This window comes from Netta rufina (genome assembly GCF_964035555.1).
Source record: "Netta rufina genome assembly, chromosome: 5".
NCBI lineage: Eukaryota > Metazoa > Chordata > Aves > Anseriformes > Anatidae > Netta > Netta rufina.
Genome location: NC_140128.1, coordinates 56,573,425 through 56,589,982, shown reverse-complemented (window position 1 = coordinate 56,589,982; position 16,558 = coordinate 56,573,425). Strand labels below are relative to the sequence as shown.

At 48.1% G+C, this 16,558-nt stretch overlaps 1 protein-coding gene across 1 annotated transcript in view; it reads right to left on the bottom strand.

The window, feature by feature from the left end:
• CEP170B (centrosomal protein 170B) overlaps positions 1–11,265 on the bottom strand; it is a 56,026-nt gene extending 44,761 nt beyond the window's left edge. Inside the window, exons 1-2 of the mRNA XM_084288141.1 lie at positions 11,153–11,265; positions 10,376–10,511 (exon numbers count right to left, since the gene is read on the bottom strand). Coding sequence (XP_084144267.1) covers positions 10,376–10,480 — 105 coding nt within the window. The 5' untranslated portion in view covers positions 10,481–10,511; positions 11,153–11,265. The remainder of the gene's footprint in view (positions 1–10,375; positions 10,512–11,152) is intronic.
• Positions 11,266–16,558: the final 5,293 nt, after the last annotated feature.

Below are 16,558 nucleotides of genomic sequence, written 5' to 3'. Positions count from 1 at the left end.
CACTGGCACTACTCACTCAATCCATCAGCGTCTGCATGTGTTGCTGAAACCTCCCTGGTACCTCAGCCCAGGGAAGGGTAGGGCACGCTACCAAAGCAGGGAGACGAGCCAAGCTAAGCCCGTGCATCCTCCTCGTCCTGGGCATCAACCAAGAAGTTCTCAGTGAAAGGTAAGTCCTTCCCTTTCCCCAGGTACAAACAGGCAGGTTTCCACAGCAGCGCTCTCAGTAAGCCATGACATACTTCCTCGCGGGCATGCAGGGGCAAAGACTCTTACAGGGGAATTCCTTGATGAAAACAGAAGTCTTTCCTGACAAACAATTAAGCATTAGCAGGAATTTCTTCTTCCCATGGCAATGTGAAGCAGGTTGGTAATATCCCAACAGCTAATAAACGTCAGGTCCCAGAAGGCTGGGCTCCTAGGAGGGCTCCCTGCACTTTACCTACAAAACAGGGATGGGGGGAGACCATTCCTACCCACAGCACGGGTAGAAATCCCCCCTTTCACCAGTGATGCACGTTTATAACCACATCACATCCTGCAGGACTCAGACAAAAACGCACAGGGGTGCTGCCTTCACTGCACGGATGCAGACACAGGGCATTGCCATGTCCTTCAGCTACCCCAAATCCTGGAAATCACCGTTCCCAGTGGGATGGGAGGGAGTGCTGAATAGGTACAGCAGTGCTTGCTTTAGCTTTTTAAGGCATGCCTCAGAAACTCACTGAAAGGTTAACTGAATTTAAAGGCATAACAATCCCTTTAGTCCACTTCCAACGTCAGAAGGTCTTCCACCCCAAAAAGAGAGTTTGCACAGAGAAAAAACTGCTGTAGATTTTACCTCGTACCAAGCCGCAGGCCATTTAACAAGAGGCTTACTTCAGGGAACCAGCTGTCTCCTAAAAATTCAGTTTGCCCTAGATCTGACCCGGATGCAAGTTACCACAGCCTTTGGACTGTTGTATTTTACAACAGCTGACTACCCTGGGGTCCCAAGCCAGACAAGGGTCATCCCACAGGTACGGAGATACACTCTAGCACCATAATATTCCCCTATATAAAAGCAGAGGTCACCAAAGGAACTGATTCATGCCAAAATTTCCCACCTTTCAAGCAAATTTCAGCTGTGTTCAAGACTGCCCTTTGCAAAAGCAGGTAAAATGATACGCTGCATTTGTGCCGTGGTCCTGAAACCTCCTAGCATCTCTTTAAAGAGCGTGTTAGGAACGTGGCAAACTGTTACACAGATCATACTTCCGTGAAATCTCATCTTTTTTTTGGAGAGGAGATGAATTTTCTCAGTTTTATTTATGTTAAAACAGCAAACATCACAAGCACTTGCAGCGGGAGTTCCTAAGGGCCTGTCTCCAAGGAAACTCAACTTAAAATAACTAAAATTGCACCTCGTTTATTTTGATGCAGACTTGCCAAAGGTCCCTCTCGAGCACCAAGGTGTGGTTTAGTTCAACACCAGCCACATCTGCAAGAAGCTGCTCTTCCCTGCAGCGGCAGCAGCCACCCGGAGGCTGGTGGTGCTTTTGTTCCCGGAGAGGAGCAGGATGCCTGAACCCCACTTCCAAACAGAGCCTGAGCAGCCACCAGGCTGCCAACAGACAAGGGCATGAGCACAGACCTGGTGAAGTCACTTAGTCAATAAAGGCAGAGGTTTCCCGTGAATGAACCCTTAAATCACGGACAGCAAGTTGGGAAACCTGAGTTTGTGCACGTTACAGAGCAGTCCACGGGTGCAGACCTGCCAGAGGTCTGTAACTCCACCGGGAGGATTTTATGCAGCTACAAATTGAAAAGCTGCAGTGAAGGTGACTGAATCCCAAGAAGAAGAGGACTCCTTCGTTCAAAAGCACTTTTGCACCAGGCAGCGAGCCTTGCTTGTGCTCAGCCGCAGCCTCCACAGCAAAAGGCAACGCTGATCCACATGTTTGGACAGAAAATGCTGGTGCAAGTCGGGCAAAAATAACACAAAATGAATGTGTGATAACAATAAAGTGTTTATATATTAAAAAAATAACACAGCTGAAGTGCCTATACACAAATGTCAAAAGCAGAAAATAACCAGCACACCCTAGCAGTGGCTCCATTTCACCAGAAAAGCACTTGCAGCAGGGAGAGCAGCACTCCTCAACTACGGCAAGACTCATTCTGGTTCTGCTCGGACCCAAACAGCAGCGCTCTCACCACATCCCAACACTAGGCTTGTTATCAAAGGAAAACAGTTCTCAGGAAAACACAGCGTGTGCTCTTCTGATTAACAACATTTATGCTTCTCCGAGGGGAGAACACGGACACTGATTTGTTTCTACACTAAACTCACCCAGGGCTTGCATTTCCAGACATTCAAATCACTTCCTAATATCAGGCTGTCCCACTTCTCCCTCGCACTACCTCCAGTGCATCATGTTTTAAATACCTAGTAGACGAAGGGCACATGCTGCACGTATCTGGAGACGGAGGTGTTTTACAGTTACACTTTCCTCCAAGATGACATTAAACAGGAGGCGCCTCCAAACCCTCGGTAGGAATGGCACCTCCTGGTCTGCCAGCCCCAAACCTGTACCAGCAGCCTGCATTGGCCCCCAGGGAGACGTGCAGCCAGGCAGCCTGCTTCTGATCCTCACAACTGCATACATCACATTGGCAAAAGGCCCTGCTTAGCACTGCAACAGCAAAAGCAGCTTGAGAAGGGTGCAGGAGTCTCCAACGAAGTAAATATCACATCAGCTATGTGTGCTGCAAAGGGAACATCACTTACTGCCTTGTGTTTGGGGACGGGTCTGCTACATACAGCAGGGTACACACGATGAAACCAGGAGCTGCAGAGAGACAGCAAGCATAATCCACAGGGAAACAAGACCTGCTTAGGAAGGCAGGATGAAAAAATACAGCAAGACAGCCTGCGTTTCCCCACAGGGTCGGGGAGCAGATGCAGCTCAGCTGTCTACGTGGATACAGATGCTGTTTTTTTCCCCCAGCAGAATCACCATGGGCAAAAACCTACTGCTCAGGGTTGAGATTTGGACCTCAGCCCTGCCAGCGCTGTGAGGCATCATGGTACTGGAGATAAAATAAACAAACAAGAGCAGTTTCCCTGTTCCTAGCTGCAGTCTGTTGTGCACGTCTGGCACAAGATAGCTGCAGCATTCTGGTGGCAGCACGCAATAAACACTTGCTTGAATATTTTCCACGTTGAACAGGTTACATTTCTGCCAGTAATGTGCTCCGCACCAGTGTCCCAGTAAGGAAATACAAACCTCTCCCAGTGCCCCGCTTTGGGAGGAAGGCACGCAGAGCCAACTTAAAGCAAACAACAACAAAATATCCTCACGCGCTGGCCTCAAGCGTGGTTTTAGCTCCTCCAAAGTAAAACCCTGGGTAATATTTCATGACAGCGATAGCCACTGGGTCTCCCTCTTTCACCACGATGCATTTCGTAAGAGTTCAGCATCTTGGCCATTTCAGAGCTTTTCCAGAACAGCGGTGATCTGTGAACGCTCCGTCCTGCCTCGGGCTGGTTGCAATGAGCTGCCCTCGCAGACTGACTGCTTCCAGGGGCCCGTGCTGCTTTCTGCACGATTCTGCACAAGCACACACCGACGTCTCTCCAGCACGTGCAGCCACCTCGATGCTGGAGCCGACCTCACGTTGCAGTTTCCGAGCTGCAGATTGCTGCTGTCAGCTGTGCTGCAGTTAGGATCACAGACACGCTAAGCAGATCCGTGGCAGGACCAGGGCCTGAGTATTCACGCAAAAATAAGGCAGCGAACAAAAGAAAGAAATCCCCTGGGAAAATGAAACTCTAATCCCCACAGCTTGGCACAGGGATTTGGAGGCTGGCATAGCCCTCATAACAATTTAACCCATTATTTTGGGCTAGAATGGGGTTTTGCTTGCTCGTTCCTCTTTCCAGCAGTGGAAGACAGGCTCAAATGACCCAAGGGCAGGTTCTCCCCAGAGGCAGGGACCAGGCAGCCCGCAGATGGGCTAGCTTCCCCTTCATTGTGTACCGCCGCAGAGGGGAAATGTGCAAGCATCACCTCTGGTGGGAGAGCAGCCTGCATGCTCACAGCTGAGCCGTGCTGCTGCCAGGATCAAGGCCGTGGAGTACAAGTCAGCTCCCGAAATGGACAGGGTCCCTTTCACCCCTGCCCATGCCCAGGAGGGCCAAACCCTCCCTCCAGCTCCTCACCAGCCCTCACAGTCCCTGGCTGCTGTCCCAAAGCCTCCTGTCCCTGTGCTGCCCCCAGCACTGACCTCCCCTCCCAGTCCTGCCGTGCCCCCAGCCTCCTGCACCACGCTTCCTCCGCCAGCTGTAGCCCTCCCACCAGCTTCACGTTGGGAGAAAACAACAGGAGAGGGAAGAGACAAGCAAACACCACCAGGGCTGGAAATACGGGACGGGCATCCTCACAAAGCTGCTGCCCAAGCACCTGGAAGCGCTGCCTGCCCGACAGCCGAGCCTTCCCAAGGCTAGGTCCTTTCCCTCCTGCCTGCGAGACACTTACTTCCCTTGTGACACCTGATGAATGAACGGCCTGGGATCATTGCTCTAACGCCCAGGGACTGGCTTAGGTGCTGGTTTACACCCTCCAGATAACTGCAGCAGAACAGCACGAGCAGGGCACGGCCCTGCCCTGACTACAGCTTCCCTCTCCACCCCTGTGCCTGCACTGAGAGGGAGGCTGGAGGCAGCAGGGGTCCCCCATCACTGCTACAGGGAGCTCCCAGTGCAGAAAATATTTTAGTAAGGGAGGGATAGGGCTGCTGCACAGCAGCAAATTCACCTGGAAGCATCAGGAAAAACATCTCCCGACTTCGTGCCACCTTCTTCCTGCTGGCACAGGCAAACTGCGCCACATCTACTCCCACCTGTTTATGTAAACACTCACCCAACCACACTGCAGAGACATCGTGTCATTAGCTACAGCCCAGGGAAGGCAGGATATGTCAGGTCAACAAAACCCTAATTTGACCGCCAGCCCCACGCACACAGAGCTCACAACGCACTGCGTCGTTCGCAGGGTGCACCACACACCCTGAGTACTAAACAGGGAACAGATCTCGGGTGGTAGAAAACCTCTGGTACTGACACGGTGACAGATCGCATCTCCACGCCTGCGTACGCAGGGGCAGAAGCAGGATCACACGGGCGGCCCTCGCACTGCTCTGCAGCCATAAACACCGGACTTGGCAGCCGTAGGAATGTTCTTTCAGTGCCCAGGATGCTTGTAATTGCCTAGCTTTTTACCAAAACAAGCTAAAGAAGAGGAAAACGTCTATCCAAGCAGTATCAAGTGACCGTTTATTCAACTTGCCAGCAAAACGGACTTGTGGTAGGGGCCCGTGAGCTGAACATACTTGAGCTAATTGATACCATAAGCAGCATGCGACGTCCCATATGGACCAGTGACAGATGCTTGGCTAGTAGCTTTCACAGCTATTTGCTGACAGCAGAATGAAAACAAGTCTCGAGTCCACTTGGGGCCCCAGGGAGATGCTGTTCAGCAGTGGCGCACACTGAGTGCCCTACTTCCACCACTCCTTGTAGGAGGTTGAGCAAGTACTCCAGCAGCTTTCCTCGACAGCTGCTTTGACCACTGTGAGTCAGGACATCAGGTAGATGCACCTTGATTTAATCCAGCACAGCTGTTCTTGTTTCTAAACTTCACTCCTGTGTGTCCTCGCACCCACCTCCTGCTTGCCCGACCCACGACAGCTCTGTCCTCCAACCCATCCCCTCACCAGCGCCACTCCCAGATGTGATGTTACCAAAACCAACAGCCTCTCATCAGTCCCTGCTGCCTGCACGCAAACTTCAACTGTGTTCAAAGGTCTGGAACACAGCCAAAGGCATTTAGGTCCTTGACGGAAGACTAATCAATCACCTCTGACCTGGGAGCTCCCTCCTGAAAAATGTCACCCCCCGGCCCTACAGCACCAGAACTTCAAAGAACGGGTTAAACATACTTCTGAGTAGTTTACATGAAAAGAACAGCATTTTCCTCAGTCTTGTTCTCCTAGAAGACTGCAGAAGGGAGCTGATCTCTTCCGGAGCACGCTGCCTGAAACAGAGACCTGGAATATAACCTCGCCTCTCAACCAGTGAGAGTTTAACAGAGTTATAAGCAACTGAAAGCGGAGGCTCACAATAGGAAGTGCCAAGCTGTCTGAACTGACAGGCAGAACGAAGGCCACACCTAAACCAGAGAGCATCAGGCCATCTGCACCTACCTCTGCTGTAACTCACACTCACGTGTACGAACCCACAGTGCAGGACAAGGGCATGCCCAAGCCACTGCCCTACAGGGAGGGAAACAGTCGAGGGAGAACTGGTTAAACATTTTGCTTTCTCAATTTTTCCATTAAATATCCCTCTCTTTAAACAAAAACAAGGAAATCATGCTGTTGCTTTCCTTTTCGTTAAATATTTACACATAGCACAAATTTCAAAGATGCTCTGTTTAGGGGCAGAGCAGAAGGTTTTAATGGTTAAGTGAAATTTTGGAATCTGCAAAATGTTTATGTACCCTGAGTAAATACCCATCGCATTAAGCAAGTGATCAAAGCTGATAAAAATGGCAATTATGTTTCCCAGGAAAAATGTTGGTGGGGGAGGAAGTTACTCCATTCTACAGTGTCAACACAATAAAAAAATAAAATCTTAGTCCTGGGTGGAAAGTAAAAAAAAGTAAACACATTCAGAGAACTATTTCCTACCACCATCAAGCTTCATATAAAAACACGCTAGTGCACATCAGTGAAGGTCTGGATGTCCACACTCCTGCTGTTGCCTTATCTGAAGGGAGCCAATGAGTACAAAGGGAATCAAGTACTGTTATCAGAAACAAGGCAGAATGGAGCCCTTGCTATGTTTAACACTGTGCACACACCAAACTGCACTGCACGGCATTGTCTCCCAAGCCCTAATGTTCAAACCCAATGTAAATCTTACATTTTCTTGTACTAGGAGCTTTACAATGCTGTTAAAATATTTAAAATATTTCTAATCCTATTAGTAGATATAGAGGATTACAAGGCAGGTTGTTTCCCCACTATCAAACCTACTTAAAAAGCTTGAAGACTATGGTTTTCTTAACCTCTTTGTTAACCATAAAGCAAATCTAGTACCTGTATGAAGTAAGCAAACACAGGGGAAACTAAGGCTTGATTGTTCGGTGACAAAGACATTTTTTCCTGTTTAGGGATCTGATACCTTCAGGCAAGGCAGCCAAGAAAATGTCTAAAGACAAGACGCTCCTAGAACTGTAAAATGTGAAATGCAAGACTGCAAGCTCTCCAGGCCAAGGACAGCTTATCTCTGTGCTGTATGTATGTGCACTAACACACAAGGTCTCAACAGGGGACCGCAAACTGTATCACAATGAAATCACGAAGCAGAAATAATCTTAGAGATGAAAAACAATGACCAGGTCATCCAGTTCTCCCCCCAGACAATGCCAGTCTGTTCCCAATTGTGCACTTGAGAGGATTAAATGCCAATAGCTTGAAATATACATATACAAACTAACTGTGCAGTGAACACAACACACAGTTTCAGTGTCAACACTGCAGGAGTATTACAGGTACAAACACTGCCCCCAGAGCTCTGTCCATCTGCTCTGATAACCTCCCTGCTCCTTATCTTTCCCCAAGACAAATGACTGTGACTGCACAACAATTTTGTGACACGGACAGTCACAGAAGCAAAAAAAACATCTATTTTTAGATCTCATCCTCCATCTGCTCACACGCAACTTTGCTTGGATATCAAGTGTGTGCTTGCAGCCTCCCTTCTGCACTGAGCCTTACTACAGTCATATCATTTGCAGCCCAAGTTAGCTCTGGCAAACATCTTTATAAGCCAATGGCTAGGAAAATAATGCGCTGTGCTGTTCAAAATGAGACCATTTGCGTGATCTTAGAAAAAGCTTTATTACTGGAGACAATAAACTGATATACTAATAAAGGGTCATGTGTAATTCAGCCCCTGAGAAGAAACAGCTGGATTTTACCAACAATCCAGAGCCTTCAGTCTGAAAAATTAAGGTTTTGAGCCATCACCACCTACAAGCCCCCAGGTACAACTGCATCCCTCTCAGAGATACTGCTGACTCCTCCAGGAATCCCTATTTGTTTACCTTGTAGAAAAGAGCATGACAAATGTACAGCGTCACAGGTGCCAGTCCACATGCAACACTGAGAAGCCAGCTGAGACTTGCAAAGAAGCATGAAACACTCCACACGGTACGGAGTGGTTCACAATCCACACTGCCCAATTAATCCCTTGAATAACCAGAGGAATAAGCAACGCACTTTAATGATGACTGATACTTGGGCACTTGTATGTTCAGGTGCACAACTTCAGACTTGGGATTCTCGCAGTGCTGAACCCTGACCATGAAAAAACCCTCAAGTACCTTCCAAACATATTAAGTTGGGCACCCTAAAGCTCAGGCCATTTTAGAAAAACCAAGAACACTGTATGCATTTTCTCCCTTTAAGTCGAAGGGGAATACAGCAATCAGGGGTTTTGAGCAAACACAGACGGAAAATATTAGGACATTTTTAATGTCTCACCATTACATATCTCACCAGCCAGACATGTAGGAACATGAAATAAATGATAGCGTAATTCACGAGAAAACCCAAACAAACAACCTGCTGTCGAACCAGAGCATGCTTCAAACCCTAGCACTGCAGCAATGCCATTTCATTCATTTCTAGCTAACAGAGCAGTACAAACACTGCAAGCTCTCCTTTTGTGGACACTAATGTTTTATTACAGCCAGATAACACCTTAACCAACTGTCTTCCAAGTACAGCTTGTACAATAAGAGCTCCTACCCCCCCAAACAGACCTCCTGCTAACACATCTTATAAAATCCCTGCCATAGCTACAAACACAGCCTGCCTGGAAGAACATTAGCAAAGCATTTAGGAGATGGCTGTTACCACACTAGCAGTGAAATCTAGAGGGGAGGAAGGCCCCATTGTGCATGCAGCTTCCTAATGTTGACATCTATGGGCATGTGGGCTTTATGGATCACAGAATCACAGAATTTCTAGGTTGGAAGAGACCTCAAGGTCATCGAGTCCAACCTCTGACCTAACACTAACAGTCCCCACTAAACCATATCCCTAAGCTCTACATCTAAACATCTTTTAAAGACTTCCAGGGATGGTGACTCCACCACTTCCCTGGGCAGCCTGTTCCATTGTCTAACAACCCTTTCAGTAAAGAAGTTCTTCCTAAGATCCAACCTAAAACTCCCCTGGTGTCATCTCTCCTCTTGCCAGTGTGTGCCATGTAAAACAAAATGACATAACACTGGAATGCTTTTCCAAAAGTCAAAAACATTTTTTTTTTTAGAATATATTATTGGATACTTTAAAATCACTCATCATTACATATTCAAAATTCTCCAAAAATATAAGTGTTCACTTAGGTGATCCAGAGAATCTTCTGACATGTTTCTAAACAGGCAAATAGGGAGCAGGTAGGTGCAGTAAAACTTTTTTTTTTTTTTTGGCATTTAAGTATTCACACATGTATCTAGCAGAAACACTAATTGAATTCTAAGCTTCCATAAAGTCCTGAGCTAAACTGCTCTTGTCAGCTCTTTGCAAAATTCCAGTTCAATTTGTTTGGAGTGACATCCATTACATTACTCTGTCAAACATCAGACCACAGTCAACACTTCAGAAACGTTGGATTACATCCAGCAGTGAGACACCCTGGTATGGACAGCACTAATGCAAGCTGCAAGTTTGCCCACTATGTGGGCAATTACACAATTACTTTGGAAGCAAGAGGACACCACCTTGGCCACCCCACCAAAAGAGCCAGCATTACTCTGCTAAAGATCAGGGTTTCCTACCATGACAAAAATACATACATACATACACAAACCAACCAACCACACAAAAATAAATAAATGAGGGGTACAAGCACTGACAATGTAATCAAACAGAGTAAAGGGAAAAACAGGCAAACAAAACACTGCTAACCTCCAAATCACATGCTAAAAAAAACAGTAGTTTAATCACTTGCAGATCAGGACAGAATTGTATGTCTATGTTTAATACTTCCAGCAGCATCAAGATAGGTAATCTGTTCGATTTGATTAATCTCCCACCAGCACAGCTCCTGCCCATCTGATGACATAGCTTTTCGGAAGAAACCTCACTTGCACTTTCATGAACATATGAAGCCTTTGTGGGAACCGCAGACTTGACATAAAAGAGGAAGTTTGTTTTAAAAGATGTCATTTGAAGAAAGCATGAGCTATCTCTACAGATCCCAGCACTACATTCACATCTAGAACATCTTCAGAATAGGGTAACAAAAAAGCCACATTACCTGGAGCATCAGTTCACAGTCATCTCTGCCAACAAATATCATCTCCCGAGGGAGCCGGTGGCGAATGCCAGTGCTGCTCACCAAGAACCACGAAGTCACGCTCATTTTGGCGCTTGGCACTTAATCTCTACACATCCTGAACATGAAAAAATAAAATAAAATTAAGGGGCACAGAGGGAGCTATTAACGATATATGTAAGTATAGCAGTGCATAGCTAGAGTTCCCAAATTTTCCTGAGCCGTGGGACCCCGTGCTGCTCCTTGCACTGTGTTCACGTTAAATTTTGTGGTGGCAAGGAGCAGGGGTGAGGCACGGCCCCGGACCTGCCACAGGTAGGAGCCCTGGAAGCACACCCACAGCAGGGTAGGATTGGGGGGGGGGGGAGGGGGTTAAGAAAAGGCTCGTTATCTCAGAAACGAAGTAAGCAGCTGAATCCAATGGTTGAATACAGTCAAAAAAAAAAAAAAAAAAAAAAAAAGGCAAAAGCGTAGATCTTTTCCAGAACATTTCCGGGCTGCCAGCACAGCTCCCGCCTCCCCCATCCTCAGAGGACCCGGAGGGGGGCATCGGGAGCGGGGCTGAGCCCCCAGCAACCCCCCAGGAGCGCTCCCAGCCTTCTGCTCAGCCCCACCTGCAGGCAGACAACCCCATAACCGCCCCCCCTACGCGATCCGGGAAAAACACAGGAATAAAGACCCGCAAATAAAGCGCTGCACAGGACGGGAGGGGGGCTCCTGGCCCACGAACCCCTTCCCCCCGTCCCCCCGCGGCCACACCTGGCTGCTGGCGCTGCTACGGGCCGGCGGCGCGGGGCGCAGCCCTGCTGGCTCTCCTCCTCCTCCTCCTCCTCCTCTCGCAATCTCGCATTTTCTCCTCCCGTCTCGGCCTGAGGGAGGGAAGAAGAAGAAGAAGAAAAGGGCTGAGGGGCTGCGGGGCCGCTCCCGCACTGCGCTCCGCAGGCGGCTCCCAGCCCTCCTCCCCCCCCCCCCCCCAGCAGCACCGGGCTGCGGAGCTTGGGGACGGGGAGGGGGGGAGCGAAGAGCGGTCGCCCCCCAACAAAGCACCTGGGCAAAGGCGGCCGGGGCCTCCCGGCAGCGGGCAGCCGCCTCGCCCTGCTCCCCGCTGCCTGCCCGGGGTCCCACCGGGGGGCTTTCCCCACGGTCCCCCCCTCCCTCGGTCCCCACCGCCGCCCTACCTGCTCGGGCCCCGGCGCGGCGGCAGGCCGGGCGCCTCGCCCCTCCAGCCGGCTCCGCCCGCCCCGCTCCGCCCCCGCGCACGGCAGGTTCCCGACGTCAGGAGGCGGCCCCAAGGCACCCGGCCCTGCTCCATTTTCCCCCAAGGACCGTCCCCAAGGGTCGCCAAGGGTCCCCGAGGGTCCCCCGGGCTCCTCACGCTGCCCCCGGGGCTCCCCACGCTGCCCCCACCCCTCCTGGGTGCCCCCCGCAGCCTCCTCATAAAGCCTCGTTCGCCCCCAGCCTTTCTTCCCCACAGGCTTTTGGGGTGTTTCGGCGCTTTTGGCCCCAAAATCTTATCACCCTGTGAAGCCCCAGGCAGCAGGTGTCAGCCTGAGAGCCTGGCGGGCTTCTGGGTGGTGGTCTGAGTGTAAAAACAACATAAACGTCGTGATCTTGTATGGTGCCCTTCATTTCAGGCTCTCAAAGGGGTTCGTGGAACACAAATGGGGCTTGGTGACACCTCCCTGACACAGATGTGGTTGTCACCGGCCTTTCCAGGCTGAACAGGTCATAGGGTAGGAGTCACTACCCCCACAATCACTGGGTTCCTATCACCAGCCTTTTCTCCCACATCCTCCGCCGGGTTTAGGTTGAAAAGGTCCTCAGCATGCCTTCCTCAGGCCCTCGCGTAGGGCAGGTAACTAGGAAATTACTAAAGAGCACCAAGTGTGAAGCGCTATAACCACCTCTTTTCTCACTAGAACTGGAGGCAGCAACAGCTACACACCAGCTCTCTGACTCCAGCTGGCACGGGCTGCTAAGAAAAAAACATAAAAAAGATGGCAAGATCACAGTGATATTTCCCCAGGCTTATCTTCCAGCTGAAAAAGGTGTCTTTGCATTTATATGCTCCATGTTTATTTCTGAATATCATTTCTCAGTCACCTGCAGGAGCTTCCCTAGATGTCTTAAGTGCTGTCTTTTAGAATTTTGGCTTCAGTGTTTTCCTCGATAATGTCTGATGACACAGAAACCGTAGGTGCAGTACATTGATTACTGAGGCCAGTCCTACATCAGCATCACTCCATGGACTTACTCCTGGCCTACAGCAGGGATGGCAGTGGGACTGGTCCTCTGAACATACGAGTAGGAAGGGCCATCCCCTGCAAGGCCTGAGAACCAGGGAGGACAAAGGAGAATCACAGAATCATTAAAGTGAGCAAGAGCAGAACCAGAAGGGGGTAAAAAAACCTGCCCTCCTCTTTCTGAAGAGCAGTGGGACTTCATTAGTATTTAATTACTGGTATTATTGCCTTCTTTAATCAACATTTGAGTTCTTCTCTGGCAAATACATCATGTCTCGGGGCAATTTCAAGGTGTGATTATCTTCAAAGGCTTAAAAGCTGGCTGAGACTGCAGCATTTGTGTTTTATTGGAATGCTCTTGCTATCTCCTCGGAGAGGAGCACCACACCCTTGCTGCACACCGCGTCCCTGGGGTGCCAGTCAGGAGGACAGGGTGACCGGTGCTCACTTCTGGGGTATTTTAAAGGCTTTTGCGTTGACCACTGGCATAAAGTAGTTTAAAACCTTGATAAATAAAAATGGACTTCCACCCTAGTTTCCAATTCATTCTGTAGTTGAGTCATGTTTTATTATCAATTTAACTGACCTATAGTTTAGGTTTTTATAAATAAAATTCACATCTCTCAGAACTACATCTAGAGAGTCTGCTCTGTAGAATATCTCTATACTGCTGGAAGGAAGTAGGATAATTTACTTCTTTATACAAGCCTGCCATCTAGGCAAATCTTTGTTATGAGTTACTATAAAAAGGTTAGTGATTGCTTTAGCTTAAGCTTGGTTTTACCATTCACTTATATATGTGTATTTATCAGAGCAGTCAGTGCTTCACTATTTATAGAGAAGAAAAATAGTCCCTGTTTGCACCACGTGTCTTCTGACCTGATTCAAGGTGCAGTTAGGCCAAGACGTTAGGCTGCATTACAGCCTCCTTATTTTATTCCAGTGATCTAAAGGGAATAAAGAAGCTAATAAGGGCAGTCTTTCCTTCTCTTTTTTCTTCACACCTCCCAAAGTAGTGTATGGGCAGCAGGGGTTGAAGAATAGCCTGGTGTCACACTGTTGTCTCTAAATCCCATCCCAGAGTGTGTATCTGTGGGAAAGAGATGTCATTGCACTGCTGTACTTTGATTTTCACTTTTTTAAATTATTATTATTTTTTATTTATTTTTATTTTTTTTTCTATCAGAACAAGCCCTGTTGGCAACCTTTGCAACACACGGGCTGCTCTAGTTTAATCTAGCTTAAACCAAAGGCTGACCAGACACATGACTGCCTTGGAAAATATGATACTAGTAGTGTCTTTAAACCACCTCTGGTTATCTCTGTGTGACAGATTAGCACAGACACAACTTGGGAAAGATGTACTTGAAGAAGAGATTTAGAAATGAGAGTATAACTGACTGAGAGGGGAGTTTCAAGGAGAAAGGAATGAAAGAGAGACGGTGAAGAGGAGAAAATACAGAGGAGGCATTGAGTGAAGTTAAATGATGGCAGGCATTGAGGATACTCAAGTCATTACACATGGGCAGGACTGGGCTAAATTGCACATTGAACATAAAATCCAGCAGCTTTCATTTGGGTGTAGCTTTCATTTGGGTGTAGTGGCTGTTTTAAAGTTCTCCATTCAGCAGTAATACCATGCTCTCAGCCCTGTCCTTTAAGCAGGGGGGATGTTACCTATATCCCAACAATTAAATTGCCCCTGTGCTTCAGTGCTTTTAGCAAACAACGTCATTAATCCTTGTGTCCAGTCCACCTCCAGTTTCACTGGGGAAACAAGTACTGCCTCAGGGCATGCACACCAAGGATGCTCCATGCAGTGAGGCAGCCACCCAGGCACGCAGGGAGGAGGGAAGGCCCAGGAAGGACCTCAAGAAGTTGGGAGCAGCAGCAGCACAACCTAGCTCATGTGCTAAGTTTGCAACACAGGGTGCTTATCATGCAAATTTCTCTATTTTCATCTGTAGCGCTGTCACCTTCAACTACAAGGGACATGCCCCTGGCTGTGTGAACCTGCACAACCCCAGTTACAGGAGGTTCATCGTGCCGTACACTGTGCAGATGCACATTGTAAGGACCAGTCCCTGTCCCAAAGTGCTCATATGGTCAGTAAGCAAGGAGAGTGAAGGTGAGATAAAATGTCCAGGCAGAAGAATAACAGCAGGTCATGGGCATGTAGGAAAACCAGATTTCTATATCCACAGCTTTTGAATCTGGATAGAAATCATCTGCTTTACTGATACACCTTTTGTCTGACACCCTGAGCCCATAGCTATCATGAACCAGGACGACTTCAGCTCTCTGCTTCAAAACAAAGATCCTACCATCCCCAGAGGAACTGAATTAAATCAAGCTCTTTCTGCCAGACTCTGACGTAAAAGAGACTTGACAGAGTTCCCGACCACGAAGCAGCTTGCTGCAATTTGCTGCAGAAGAGGTTTCTGTTCCAGGCTGGTCACAGCCTGATCCAGATACACTGTGCAGCTTCCCCCCCAGAATGGCAGCTTTCCCTGTGCAGGAGCTAAGGGAAAGAAAAAAGAAAAAAAAATATTGCTTAGAAATTCATATGGTGGGTAGCAAGTAAGTAAAGATATACAGGATTTATAGGGGAACTCTGCCACAGAAACCCATCGCACGCCGCCTGAAATCAGGTAAAGGCAGCTGCATTCACATTTAATCACAGGCACGTGTGCAGCTTGTGAATTCCTGGCTGCTTTGCATCAAAGGCACTCCAAAAAGAGACATCAGGCGCTGTTGCCCGGAATTATTCCATTTGCTCTTCACTAACTGACTTTGAGATGCATCAGGAAAGGTTCACAAGTAGGTCATGCAGGCTTTCTTAACCCCCTTCTTCACTTGGATGGATCCTGCCTCCCTGTGATGTCTTTCTCTTCCAGAAAGCAGAAATTGCAGCAAGGCCAGTTCTTCAGGCCCTGCTGCAGGGAGCTGGATGCGCTCCTGGCCCATGCTTGCAGCATTCTCCCTTTGGATCAGAATTCCCGTGTTGATTTTTAAGGCAAGCAGCAAGGATCTGTGGACTTTTGCAAGAGGACACTGCAGGTCTGAACCTGTGTCCCTGATGCAGCTAATAGCACTATTGCCTGCCAACAGAAAGTCCCCTTTCCTACAGGGCCTATGACCAAAGCTTTTCATCACTAATTCCGGGTAATCAGCTGGAGCTGGCTCACCATAAAATGCAAATCATCCACCTTCTGGATATGTGCTTTTCAAGTGCCATTTTGAAAAATCTTTCCCTTGATTTTTTGTCGTTTCTTATTGGTTGATTTATTTTTTAATTGCTGGGTGTTTGTCAGGGTATGGATGTTTATCTTCCTTTTAGCTACGCTGGCGTAACGATGTTGCTGAATCGTGATTTGTATCAGCAAGAGCAAAGCAAATCTGCTCCTCCTCTCTGAGTATCAATCCTTTGCTCTGCCAGATATATCGATTGTGCTGTTTGCCAACATTCCCTTCTTCTCTACAGCCAGCAACAGGCCCCAATCCTGCCTAGTCGACTGAAAAACAATAAGACCATTCATCTGCACAGTTATTCACTTGGATAAACGTTTGCAGAGATACAGTCTGACTGGGACATGCCCCTCATTTGAATGGTTCTAAAAGGTGGATTTGTACAACACTTGGATTTTTAACCCATTTATTAAAGAGCTACAGAGACAGATTCTTAGCAGGAGCGTAGTAGTAGTGCTCAAAATGGCTTCAGTTTGGCTTCCTTGCCTTATAGCAGATGGAGAGTTTTTCCTGTCTTTTTTCACCCACAACACAGTCCCAAGTACCAACATGACATTTAATTTTAGTACTATGGAATTTACTAAAATAAAACCTTATATGTGTTAACACTTCTTTTCATAATGTGCGGCATGGCCTTCTCCAGTCATCCTGTTTTATTCCCCTGCTATGCCGC